This window comes from Vicugna pacos, chromosome 8 (assembly GCF_048564905.1).
Source record: "Vicugna pacos chromosome 8, VicPac4, whole genome shotgun sequence".
Classification (NCBI taxonomy): Eukaryota; Metazoa; Chordata; class Mammalia; order Artiodactyla; family Camelidae; genus Vicugna; species Vicugna pacos.
The window spans coordinates 53,417,109-53,431,153 of NC_132994.1; the positions used below are offsets into that span (position 1 = coordinate 53,417,109).

Sequence of the window (14,045 nt, forward strand, 5' to 3'; positions counted from 1 at the left end):
AGAAATGCTGCTGAACATGGTGAGCCATCAATACACAAATCACACCGTTTCCCAAGAAAAAACTGCATCCTGTGGTCCATCAGCTCGGAGTCTCGGACTCAGCTGAGGACAAAGTCTACTCTAAAGCTACTGTATCTAGGAGGGGGTTCAACAAATACTTGTCAGTGAAATTCGCCTTGGAGTTTGGCAAAACTGTAAAGAAAAACATGACTTTGACTCATGGGGGACTTATGGTCTACAAGGCACACAAGGTAAAGTCATCATGTGTGTGGTTGTACCAGTGAGACTGGGAAAAATAAAGTTAAGTTATGGTGAGAAATGGATGAGACTACATTTAATTTGCTATTAGAAAGCAAGAATTCATGTGAGTCAGAAAACTCTTAGGTGGAAAAGATCCTATAAAACCCCCAAGTCCTACTTAGAATCTCAACAACACAAGAAACACAACACATTTTGCTGTTATGCTCAAACTAAGACATTTTATTAGCTGGCTTTACACCTTAAATAGTATCTTGGTTACAAAGAACAATTTCCACTGATTCCAAACTAAGCTTTCAAATGGTTGCTTGGTGAAGGAAGAACATTCTTAGGCGCAACACAAAATACCTTTATCATAACCTTCGCCTAATCTTTTCTAAGAGTTAACTAAGAAAACTGCTCAGGTCAAATATTAACTAACTCAATGGCCAATTTTAGTTGTTTTTCCTTAAGAACGTATGTAGTAGACTTGAAAATCACAAGAGAAAACTGTAAACATTTTGCGGTTTGTCTGAAAGTAGAGTTTGCCTCATGATGGTTCAATGTCTTCTAACACATGTGTTTCATAGTTTCCATTGATCTCAGCGAGGTAAATCCATTTACTAAGATTCCAAAGGAAAAGACAGTTTTTTAAATGAAAGTAAAGTATTAGCCTTTCTTTACCAGTTGGCAACCTGAAATTTTTGCAGGAGTGATAAGTAATACTTCTTTGTAGCTGATTATAACTTTAATTTTCTCTCTCATCTTAAAAAATATCAATTGCACATTGTTGCCTTAACTGAAGAACTGGATTCTTCAAAAACAGAGGTTAGCTATTTCACTGCAACAAGAAACATGGTAGAAATTTTGACCCATCATTCTTTTATCTGTAAAGGAAAAAAAAATATTTGCTATAATTTAACCAATCACGTTATACAAACAACAAGAGGAAAATGGCAGTGGAATAAACATTACATCAAGTTTCTTTTTCTGGCAACTTCTTTCCTTCCCTATTCATGTTATTTGAGATTTTCTATAATCGCTCCATTATTTTCCACAAGAAACTGTATCTTACTTTAGAATGCTCTTTTATAAAGAACATTTTGACAGATTAAATGTGATGCTGATGACAATGACATTAGCTAACATTTATTGAATGCTTTCTGAATGTCAATCACTGTGCCAAGTGCTTTGTACAGATTATTTCATTTCATAACTCCAGGAGGTAGGTTCTTTCACCCCATTTTTACAGATGAATAAATTGCAGGAGAAATATGGTACTTCTGCTGCTAGGAACCCATGGAGCAGTACCTCAAACCTGGACTTAAAGTTAACTCCAGAGCCTTTTACAAGATACATGTATAATAAATGAATTTTGATGCAATCTAAAGCCTTATGTTCAAAATAACCATGCAATTAAATGGCCTGAGTAAGTTTTAGGCAGAAAACAATCACATGAAGTAATGAAGCCCCCTTTAAAAATATAATACAGGCACACCTCGGAGATATTGTGGGTTTGGTTCCAGACTGCTGCAATAAAGTATGAATCGCAATAAAGCGAGTCACAGGAATTTTCGGCTTTCCCAGTGTACATCAAAGTTATATTTACACTCTAACACTGCCTGTTAAGAGTGCAATAGCATTATGTCTAAAAAAAAATACACATAACTTAAAAATACTTTTTTGCTAAAAAATGCTAACCATCATCTGAGCCTTCAGGAAGTCATAATCTTTTTGTAATAGTGACAGCAAAGATTATGGATCACAGAGCATCATAGCAAATATAATAATAATACAAAAGTTTGGAATACCGCAAGAATTACCAAAATATGACACAGAGACACAAAGTGAGCACCCACAGACTTGCTCGACACAAGGTTGCCACACACCTTCATTTTGTAAAAGAAACACAGTATCTGTAAGGCTAATAAAGTGAGGCACGCCTGTATTCATACGATCTATATTAACTATGATAGTGTGATAGAAAATTTGAATACTGAGATTCTGGTTCATTTCTCATTATCTTCTCCAAAACTCAATTGTACCTTTCATTATATAATAAGTATGTTTCAGAAACATTACTAGTATATTAACTGAACTTTTTGAATGAATCATTTCAAATGCACCGAGAGCCAGTTATTTAAAAAAAAAAAAATTTAACAAGGGCTCTTCTGTTAAATGAAGTCACTACCCCCAATTCATCTGACTCCAAGTCTATATTCTCATAATTTGGACTGCATACTTATAGATCTATTTTTCAATGAGTTTCCTTTAATTCTGAGCACTAATACTGGTGAAGAAGATAGCGTGGAATATCTAAGACCAAATACTTTCTTCCTATCATTCTTTTAATTACTTTAATACAAATTTTTAAATGTTACTACAATATCATAACTGTACCCCGCCAGGCCATAAAATCTCTGTAATCATTCTTAAAAAGTAGGGGGAAAAAAAGACATAATAACTAATGGATACACAGGCAGCCACTAAATTACCTCAGTGACGACCCCGGCAGCTATCGTGGAACCACCATACCGCAGCATAAACCTCCCCAACTCCTTGAAGTCTTTGTACAGCTCAAGAGCCACTGGTCGTTGTGTCTGTAGCTCCACCAATGCATTCTGGCCTTTGGTCAACAATCTATCAAGAAAAATAAAATAAAGGAACAAATGGGTATCAAATAGAGTAAATAAATGTAATTAAAACTTGAAAAATAAATATTTAACTTTCAATCTACAAATCAACTTAGTCTTTCAAAAGCTTGAAAAGAAATAAAAGGCTTTCTTAAAAATGAAAATATGTGCTTTTAAATGTTTCTGGGTTAGCTGAAAGAAATGAGAGAATTCTAGATTTAAGAAATATTAGCTAGTTATAATATTTATATATTTAACAATCCTGCAAATTCAACTCTATCCCTTGAAGGGCTCTATAATCTAAATACTCAAGACCCCTCCACCAAAGCCTTTCCTTTCCTTCCCTCATGGAATTCAGGGGTTTAATTCTCTAACAAAGAAAGTGACAGGCTTGCTTTTTAAAAGAGGAACACAAGGCCCTATGTCTTCCCAGGTAAAACCCTACCTAGTAGACTATGCATCAGAAAGTTATCTTTAAAGAGGATAATGTCCCAGTGCCAGCACACTGCCCTAAATCTCTCTCTCTCCTTCCTTTTTTTTTCTCACATAGGAACAGCGGATCTTTAACAGAGGTTCAGGACAAAATCACATAAGATTTTTCCAGAGTCTGATGTTTGTAGGAAATGAAGGGGGATGAGGCCTGGGCCAGACTGTAAACAGCTTCATACAAACAAGCAAACAAATAAAAAACCTGTGCCCCACCAGATTTATAGAAAGAGGCAGAACCCAAAGGGGACATTCTGAAATGTTCTCTAGTTCAATTTTGATGTGTTCTAGAAGGACAGAGGATAGCAATCATAAACTCCTCTTCTGAAAGATTAGTTCAGGGACAGACACATAGAATAAGCCAAGGTTTCTAAAAAGTATTACCCAAATTCTAAATATTGGTCTGGGATGAATTTCAGCGTAAGGTTCCACTCCTAAGGAAGAATAACATCTAATACATGCAAATTTTGCATCTAAGTTTGGTTCTAGAAAGTTTGATTCCATCCCATATAAAGCAATTGAGCCTACGATGTGCCTGGAGTGGAAATGAAGGGGAAAGGCCAAATGGTTTTGGTGTAAAGTAAGAGAAAAGGATGAAGCTACAAATAAGGTGACAGGAAAAACACACATGAGAACGTCCTAAGACCTAGCATTACTGAGCTAGGACTGTGCGGCAGGGGCTGGAGCAGGAGCAGAAGCAGGGAGGGGGAAGTTCTGATGAGCCAATTTCAGGTTGAGAATTTTCCAAATCACTTGCCTAAATTAAACAGGCTGGCTCCCGCCAAGATATATATATATATATAATTTATGTGAACCAACCGACTGGGTTAGAATTCTGGCTCTGCCACTTGCTAGCTTTTGTGACCCTGAATATGATATACAGTCTCTCTAAGTCTCAGTCTCCTCATCTGAAAACTGGGGAAAACAGTATTACCTGCTTTGTATGGTTGCTGAGAATATAAACCACGCAAAAGCACTTATGGCAGAGCTTAGAAAAGAATGGTCCTCCAGAAATGCCACCCATTAGTTCCATCACACTTCTCAGCACGCTGTGGCAGACACTCATGCCAGAAACTCAAGACTCAAGTTAAAAATAAAGATCTTTAAAAGAGAGATTGAGTAGCCACTTTTTTCTAACTAACAGAGAAACAGGCATGAGTTTTGAGGAGTGTGAAGCGTCTCTCTTCCACTTGCAACCAACCCTAAATTAACCCTCTAACCACCTTTGGTCTCTTACACAGGTGCAAATGAGGAGGAACACCCAAGGACTGAAAAAAGGGGATTTTGGGTGGGATTCCCCATAGGGCTGAAGTGAGGAAAACCCCAGAGCTGAAGCAGCCAAGCCAAACTGTGGTTGGCCTATATGAATTAGAGTAAGAAACACAAGTTTCTCAGGAAGCACTTCCTTTGAAAAATCCCAAGCCTATCCCAGCCAAAGGGGAGCTGTCCACACCTAGACTTAAATATTAATGGTAATCAGAGGGGACTGCCATGGCGGTGACCATGGTGGCTCCAGGTGGACTTCAAGCAGAAAAAAGAGCACTTTCCCGGCGGGAGAAAAACAGTGTGTAGTTCGCTTTCTTCCTGGGGTATTCTTAGCATAGGGAGTGAGTCTCAGGAGGAGGTGACAAGAAAGTTAAGAATAATCAACTGGAATTTGGAGCAACTGGCTAGGCATAAATCAAATTCATCTTTAAAAATGTAGGACTAATTTTTTAAATGCCTTCAGTTCTGTATCATCAGTATCTGAGGCTTGATACTTATACATAGACTTATATTTACATATTTATTAATACCCATCACCACCATACATAACAGAAATTGTATCTAGCATTCATACCTAAAACAGGAGCTTAAATATTTGTTTTTGTGTTTTAGTCTAGTCCTTAATAAAAATGATTTCTGGAACAAGTGAAACAGACTTCCCTCACGACACAGAGAAATACTGTACAAACAAATTAATCTGTAAAGAATGTGCTTAAATTGTGCTTATCATTTATGCATTAAAACACTCACTTGGGCTTCTTCTTTGTGACTTCACCAGTGCTTTTGTTCAAGACACTAATCAATCGTTTAATAACGGCGGGTTCACTGACAGTTTGGTAGTGTAACAGCACCTACAACAAAAAATTGTAACACTAAAGAGCTGCTCACCACAGCATCTCTGGCCTTTTATTCCAGCACACACATTTAATCATACTAAACTTAGCAGTGCTGCCCAGAGTCTGTCAGCCTCCCCAGTTCCTTCCTCCAAGTCCCACCACTCTAATCAGGTTGTCCCTTAATTTACTAGGGGAAGAGGTCATGCGAAGAAGTTCCAATTTCTCCCCCACCACCTACTGTGTAAACCTGAGTAAATGACATAACCTTCCTCACAGGATTTTGATAAGAGTTAACATAGGATCAGAGATGATGCTTGGCACAATAAGATGTTCAACGAATGTGAACTATTTCATCATAAAAAACGAGGGGAAGGGAAATCACATGATAGTAGTAATTAACTGTATTCATTGCCAGCTAATGAGAATAAAATATTATATGGGAGTTTAGACAGGTGTTGAAGTCAAGCAGACCTGAGTTCAAATCCTGAGTGTGATTTGAGGTAAATCCTGTAACAACCCTTCTCCCCTCAATGTCCCCAGCCTCAGGTCCCGTGTCACTAAATGAGGAAAACCAGATAATGTTATTTTAAAGTAGTGCCTAGTACATAGTAAACATGGAGTTAGCGGGTGACCCTATATATTAGCTATTATTGTTCATGTTTCATATGTAAAGAAATTTAATATCAAAAAGACTAAGTGGCAATAAGGGTGCGAAGACGACTCAATAGGGAAAGTACAGTCTTTTCAACAAACAGTGCTGGGAAAACTGGGTATCCACAAGCAAAAGAATGAAGGTGAAGCCTCACCTTGTATCACATACAAAAATTAACTCAAAATGGGTCAAAGCCCTAAACAAAAGAACTGAAACTATGAAACTTATAGAAGAAAATGGGGGTGGGGGGTGGGATCTTCTTATGTTGACTCTAGCTATGATTTCTCAGATATGACACCAAAAGTAAAGGCAACAAAACAAAAAGCAGATAAACTGGGCTTCATCAAAATTTAAAAGTTTTGTGCATCAAGGGACACTTAGGACTGAAAAGAAAACAGAATGGAAGAAAACATATGTAAATCGTGTTGATAAGAAATAAATACCTAAAATATATAAAGGAATGAAAAGATGTTCAACATCATTAGCTACTAAGGAAATGGAAATCAAAACCACAATGATACACCCTTCAAACCCATTAGTTTGTCTATTATGAACAAACAAACAAATCATCTCCCCACACATACTCCCAGAAAGGAAAATAACAAGTGCTGATGAGGAAATGGGGAAGCAAGCACCCCTGTGCACTGCTGGTGGGAACGTAAAAAGGGCACAGCTGCTGTAGGAAAACAGTTTAGCGATTCTCAAAAGTTAAACACAGAATTACCCTATGATCAAGCAGTCCCACTCCTAGGTATATACCCAAAAGAACTGAAAGCAGGGGCTCAGACAGATACTTGTATGCCAATGTTCACAGAAGCATCATTCAGAATTGTAAAAAGATGGAAACAATCCAAACATCCATCAACAGATGAATGGATAAACAAAATGTGGTATATGCATCAACAGAATATTATTCAGCCTTAAAAAGAAATGAAACTCTGATACATGTTACAACATGGATGAACTTCATAAATGTTATACTAAGTGAAATAGTCAGACACAAAAGGACAAATGTATAATTCCACTTACATGAGGGACATAGAACAGGAAAATTCATACAGAAACAAAGTAGAACTGTGGTTACCAGACAATACAGGGCAAGTGTAATGGGGGAGTTCTTGTTTAATGGGAACAGAGTTTGGGATAAAGAAAAAGTTCTGGAGGTGGATGGTGTTGATGGTTGCACAACAAGGTGAATGTACTTAATGACACTGAACCGAACACTTAAAAATGGTTAAAATAGTAAATTTTACATTATAAGTATTTTATCACAGTAAAAAAATCAAAACATGAATTTAATTAAAATCTACTCCACTCTTTTTTTTCCTACTAAAATATATAGAGCATTTACCATACGAACAGAGGGAAACAAAAATATTTATATATTAAGGAACTAGTCCCTAAATAGTGAAATTTTAACTGCTTAGGAAGCCTTTTCTTAGTTAAATAAAAAAAAAATTGTGAAAGTTTCTCCCCACAGGAAGTAAATTAAATGACGAAACATGACCATTTTTTTTCTGAAACAAATTTCATCCTGGTATTCGTGAATCAATATACGCGGGTGAAATCTCATAAAGCCGCACCGAAAAACTTTTAATTCATAAAAGAAACTATCTTACACAGGAAGACAGTATTACTATTCAAAGTAACTACTAACCTCTTGACCCTTCTACCTCTCCACTGGCAAAAGTTACTACTGCACGAGTGAAAACACACAGTAACCAACCTCTCCAACTCCTCCCCACTGGGCATACTGCTTTCTAAGAACGAGTGCCATTCGCTCAGTAGCAATTTCTTGCCTATCAACACATGAATTTTGGATGTTTAAAAATTAAGTATTTTCAACAATAACAGTATTTTTTGGAGAGAACCTTTTGCCCCCTTCTTTTCAGCATATGGGAGAAATGGAATACAATTATAAAACTAAAATACTTACACAGTATTTTATAAATATTAGTTTTATAGGATCAAATTTTCATAGAAAAGTTATTAAGAATCATCACATGGTTATCTCAAATAAAGGTGCAGAGGTATAAAATAAATTTAAATGAACTAAATAAATTTATTCCTAACCTTTAAAATACTATCACTACTTTAAATGAAGTTTAAAGGTCAATTAGCATTACTACTGCCTTAGTTTTATCTCAAAGATGCATCAAATAGTGAAAATGATCTGTTTATATTTCAAAGGCAAGCCATTTAATCCCACTGAGAAACATTTTTTATTGCCATGCAGAGCCTGTGCTATATGAGCTGATCAAGAAAAGAAACAAGTCTAATGGGAAAAAAATGCCCATTTGTTAAATGACAAATGGAAGGTACCCAACTAAACAGAGCATGGGGCCCAAATATCTGAAAAAAGATTACACAGAAAACGAAGGATTCATGCTATTCACAAGGAGTATGTTTTCTGGATAAGTAAAATTACCATATAAAATCCCTCTCTTCCCATACATATGTGTGTTCAGATGATGCTAGTCAATGAAAACCTGCAAACCCCCCTCACAGCACACAGGGTCTGAATGTGTTGCTTCAGCACAATTAAAGATGCCCTATGTCGAGCATGCCCAGAACATACCCATAAATATCAACAGGTGGACACAATGTAGACAAAAAAATACTCTGAAATGTAAAGAGTAGACATTTATACATTACAGAACTACAGGAATTCTTATTATCTCTATTTTTGTGTTTTCCAAAATTTTCTATAACAATGTTACTACTTCTATAACCAGAAAAATTACAAATAAGCATATTAAAACAAAACAAAACCTGAAAAGCCCAACCTAAGAAGATTGGTCAGGTAACCTTCAGAACACAGCAAAAAATTCTCTATCATTGCCCCTAAATGAATTTTATTATTATCATCAGTTTGTATCCTATCAATTATGAAATTTCTTCTCAATGCCTCTTTGAAAAAATCCCCAGGCTTAAGGATCAAAATTAAAAAAAAAATTCTCAAATCCTAATTTCATGTTTTTCTGGGTTAGAGTAATAAGATGTCAGTTGAAAATAACCATAGCGTCATCACTTGTGAAGAGAGTTATTATTTTTTAGAATAAAGTTACGCTGAATTTATAAAAACAGTAACAATTAAATGTTTTGAAACTTACAGGAAATCCTTTCGTGATAGGAACTTCAATATTAAAGATGAGGATTCGGGCTCTGAAACGAGTGCAGGCCTTAATGGGTTCTTTGGGGCCACAAAATATGCAGCCAACACTGTAACAACAAAAAACCAGAAACAAACAAAAAAGGAGAGCAGGTAATTGGGGGGATAATTAAATACACATCCAGTAGGAATACCTCTAAAACCATTTACAAAGCAAAACAATCAAGTAAATTAGGGACTTTTTCTAAATATTCCCTTCTTGGTTAAAGCATGGTTTTATACCATTATATCATTTCCATACATTACAGCTTTCCTTCAAAGAACACGTCAGGTACGTGCACTGATGCGTATTAATTTCAATTTTAAGTAGGTTTTGCTTATTATCCTTATACTTCCACAAGTGCCTACTTTTGGCCAGATGAGATTCAGAATTAACACACATTCTTTCATATGAGCTGGCCAACTGCAAATTCTACGTTTCTTGCGGTCCTATATCCAAAACAATTGTCGCTTAAACTCATTTTCTCACTCACTTGATTTTGATGATATCCATCCCAACCAACGTAAGACTAACATGATCGCCTGCTGCCGCCCAGTCGACAGGTTCATCATGCAGAGTGATTCCTGGAAATGAGTAAAAACCAAAGCACACAGTGAAACACCTCAATAGCAAACCATAACAACCAAGGGAGTTTGGCTGATTTGTGCCTCATCAGTCACTACTCATCATTTTCAATATGAATGGATTGAGAGTGAGAAGTGTTAACTGTGAGCGTTGAGGAAAACACACTTCCTCTAGACTTGACTCTTCTGGACCACCACCCTAAACACAAAGTGACTTGCATCTGTCCATAAAAGGCTGATTCCTACTTATTTAATCAATATTTTAAAACTCATTTACATAAGTGGTATATTCACTAAACATGCCCCATTCTAATACTTCTCTTATTTTAATAGATGCAGGTATAATAGCACAGTTTCGATTACCTTTAATAACATAAAGGGTGGGGAAGATGCCTAGTAGTATTTTATTCTCCTGAGCTTTGCTTTACTCAGACAGCCACCTAAACAATGGCCTGTGTTCTCCGAGTACCGCAGGGCATCAGTACTCAGACAGATGTGCTCTCTGCGGGCCCCTTCACTATTTCCAGCTCAAAAGAATGGTTTCCCATAGTGACATATGCACAATGATAAACGGTTATATGAAATGGAAGAGATTAAAAGTGTGAGAGATTTTAATTTAAAAATGATCCCAGCTGTTGCTATATACCTTTATTACCTAGGGATAATCCTGGAGTACAACTGCAAAGGGCAGTAATACTCAGGTATTTGAATAAAGGCTTTTAAAGGATTTCTCATTTTGCTAATCCTGTGGGGGGAAGTTCCTTTCCATGGGACCTTGAGTCTTCTGCTGAAGACAGAATGTAGGCCAACCACTGGGGAATAGTTCTCAATTGACATGTTTTTAGTAAATTGTAATTCACCCGTATCTTTCTGAAAATACTTATTTTTCCCATGTAGCATATTCTTAAGTGAGTTTCTTTGAGACTTTCTGGGAGTTCGAGAACTTTAAGAGCTCTGAGACCACCTAAAATTTTATTCAAAATTTCATGTAGGTGCACATCTGTATTAATCTGAGAAGAGGGGTCACACCTTTCATCAATCGAGCAAAGAGGTTCTTGACCTCAAAAATGTTAACAACTATATTTTAAGATGTTTGTTAAATTTTCAACTAGTTAAATTTAGTTTTTAAGTGTGAATTTAAAATGACCATATCTGATTTTTGGTATGAAATGTGGAATTGAAGTCAGGAGCTAGCTACTTACACAGGCTAGAGATTGCCTTTAGCTTTAGGATTCTGAAAAGCTTTCACACTAGAAGTTTGATTAACAATATAAAACTTTCTAAAGATAAATATAATCTGATTTCCTTCCCCTAAACATGTTACACTGTCCTATTTATGATATTTATCTTCTTAAGGATTTTCTTTAGTGGAGAAAGAAGTTCTTTTTTAACACTTTATGAACTTATGCTAATAAAGTGAAATGTAATTTAGAATTTCCATTTGTTGGTAGCAAATTTAGTCAGTTGCCTTTTTTAGGATACTACTGGTTACTGAGCCACAGTTCTACCTGAAATGTTCAGACAAAGGGTGCACTGAACAATCAAGTGAATCGAACAAAAGCAATAGGGTGAGAAATTGAAAACTGAGAATCTCCAAGTTGGGTTAGAACGGTGGCTCTCAAGGAATGAAGCAGGGCTTCTGATGTGGCTTCCCTTTAAGAACCACTGGATTAAAGATAAGTGGTTGGAGTTTTTCTGGTGGGGTAGGGACAGGAAGGAAAAAGGGAAAGTATGTAGAACTCTTAGAGGTGACGAAATTAGGATTTTGGAGGTCACAAAGAAGCCAATCTGTAAGCTCCTTGATCATGGTTTAGGATCATGTTTTTAATTTATGTCTATTACTATATTTATATTATATATATACATATTTATATATTAGATATAAATCTATCATATATATATAAAAATTTCTATTCTCAAAAAACTCTTTAACATATAAAGAAATGAGCATTTCTAAAGTATTGTAGCTCTTGATAACTTTAAAAAAACAAAAGCAGAGATAAAAACTTGCAAACAACGGGTCTATGGGAAATGATTCTTTTTTAAAAAGTGTACATTACTTTTGATCCAAAGAGAATTTTCCTGATCCCTAAGCAAGGAGAAAGAAAAAGGTAAAATAGAAATAACTTTGGCTTTCATTTCCTTATTCATCTTTAAATTTAGGTTAACTCTGCTACCTAAACAGATATTCATTAATTTCTTACAATCCTTAAGAAATCAGCTTTTAAATAAGTAAAATAATTCAAATAAAATATACATTCAAATTCATAAAGTACAACTCTGGATATAAACTATACATAAAGAGTAACAGAAGAAAAAGTACTGAATTTAAAAAAAAATTTAATGTTACCAGTAGGTTATACATTAGCTGAAAACTGTTACAAATCATATTACTTTCTAGTATTAAACAAATCTTTGGTTTTATGTTGAAGCCAGAGACTTAGTTGGAAGCTAGCTTAAGGTAAATAGAGAATTACAAACTTTTAAGCAGAATTCAGAAAAGAAGAACATGTACACACACAAAGTCAGATGTTTAGAAGAGAGAAATAGTTATCAGCTGTTATGAAAGGTTATATACTAAATCTATGTGCAAAAGCAGTAACTGTGGCACTTAAAACTAGCTCAATTTCTCTTCTCGACATTAGGATTCTCTGTATTTGCATCTTATTTTCTTACATAGGTCTTCCTGTAAAAAAAAAAATTTTTTTTTTTTGGTATAAACATGACCAACATTGTTAACTTATAGTAATTCTGAAATACACATTTCAAAACAACAGACTACAGCAATCTGCTTTGCCATTGACTATTTAATGCCAGGACGGGGTCAGACTTAATTTCTGCTACTCAGTACTACTTTAAATATATCTGACAGGTGTCTATACATCTGGTTCAATCCTACCCAGGCTTTTTGAATCAATCTCAAAAAAAAAAAAAAAAAAAACCCGCTACCACAGTTAGAATGTTATATGTACATTTATACACACATAGTCACAACAGAAAAAAATCGTTTAATGTTTTCACATTTTTATCTTTAACAGTTAGTATCATTTTGACAGTCAGTTACAATTTCACTAAGAGGTTATTTACTCTCGAGTTAATAACTAGACTACTTTTAAAAATCTGCTGTCTCAAACTTAAGGGCTGTTTAACAAAAGAATCTTGCAGAGGAATACCTTTTGTAGTACAAGTTTCATTAGGAGGCATTGCTAGTAGTCGGTCACCAGTTTGGATATAACCAGCTTCAATTTTACCAGTTACACAAAATCCAGATCCTTGATCTGCAAAACATGCCAAATTCTTAATAAATGCTCACACAGCAATGCTATCTGATGTTTAAACTGCTAGCAATACTTACTTCCCTACTAGTTATACAAAACCAGTAGTTCAATGAACACTAAGCAATGATCATTTCAGAATTTTTAATATATCTACTAAATATGGTACACTACATTCTACTCTTGAGTTTCTTACAAATAAAAATATTTATATGAGAAAAAGTGGAAATTCATTCCTTTTTCAAATACTTACTGAATGCTAAACTCTGGGAATAGAGAGATGAAAATATAAGCCCCTAACCATATAGGTTCACACTAGCGAAGAGAAAGATGAAAACAATCACACTGAGACAAATGCTATTTATAATGTACAATGGAAACAAAAAAACGTGCATCAAAGAATCCATGAGGGGGGATGATTCCACTTTAGCTGGGCACTCAGAAGGAGAAGGTTTATCAAGTAGCTTGTGTGCACGAGCAAAGGCACACTTAACTGAATGTGGGCCATGTTAAGACCCATGTGTCATTTATATGGAATTTATATGGGACCATATGGAATCACGAGGGAAAGGTGAGGCATGAGGCAAAGAGGTGGGCATAGGACAAATAATAAAGGGGCCCCATTAATCACGCTTAGAACTTGAATTTTATCTTCAGTTAAGTAAAGGGAAACCAGTAAAGAATTGTGAACACAGAAGAGACATGATGGTATTTCTGTGTCAGAGAGGAGGGGAGGGTGACTGAAATGCATACACTGACTGTAGAAAGGGAGCAAACTCAAGAATTTGAGAAAAAGGTACGACAGATTTAGGGTGATACAGTAAGTGGGGAATAAAGGCAAAAACAGAGAAATCTGAGAGATGATGATGTATTAACTGTGAGACAGGAGGTCAAGGAACAAGATCCATGGTAGCCTTGGGGAAT

The 14,045-nt window shown here is 35.6% G+C and overlaps 1 protein-coding gene across 1 annotated transcript in view; it reads right to left on the bottom strand.

The window, feature by feature from the left end:
* Positions 1 to 459: 459 nt before the first annotated feature.
* Positions 460 to 14,045, bottom strand: part of HBS1L (HBS1 like translational GTPase) — a 75,480-nt gene continuing 61,894 nt past the window's right edge. The window contains exons 13-18 of the mRNA XM_006200076.4: positions 13,020 to 13,124; positions 9,756 to 9,846; positions 9,224 to 9,332; positions 5,373 to 5,473; positions 2,733 to 2,877; positions 460 to 1,124 (exon numbers count right to left, since the gene is read on the bottom strand). Of these exons, the coding sequence (XP_006200138.1) occupies positions 1,113 to 1,124; positions 2,733 to 2,877; positions 5,373 to 5,473; positions 9,224 to 9,332; positions 9,756 to 9,846; positions 13,020 to 13,124 (563 nt within the window). The 3' untranslated portion in view covers positions 460 to 1,112. The remainder of the gene's footprint in view (positions 1,125 to 2,732; positions 2,878 to 5,372; positions 5,474 to 9,223; positions 9,333 to 9,755; positions 9,847 to 13,019; positions 13,125 to 14,045) is intronic.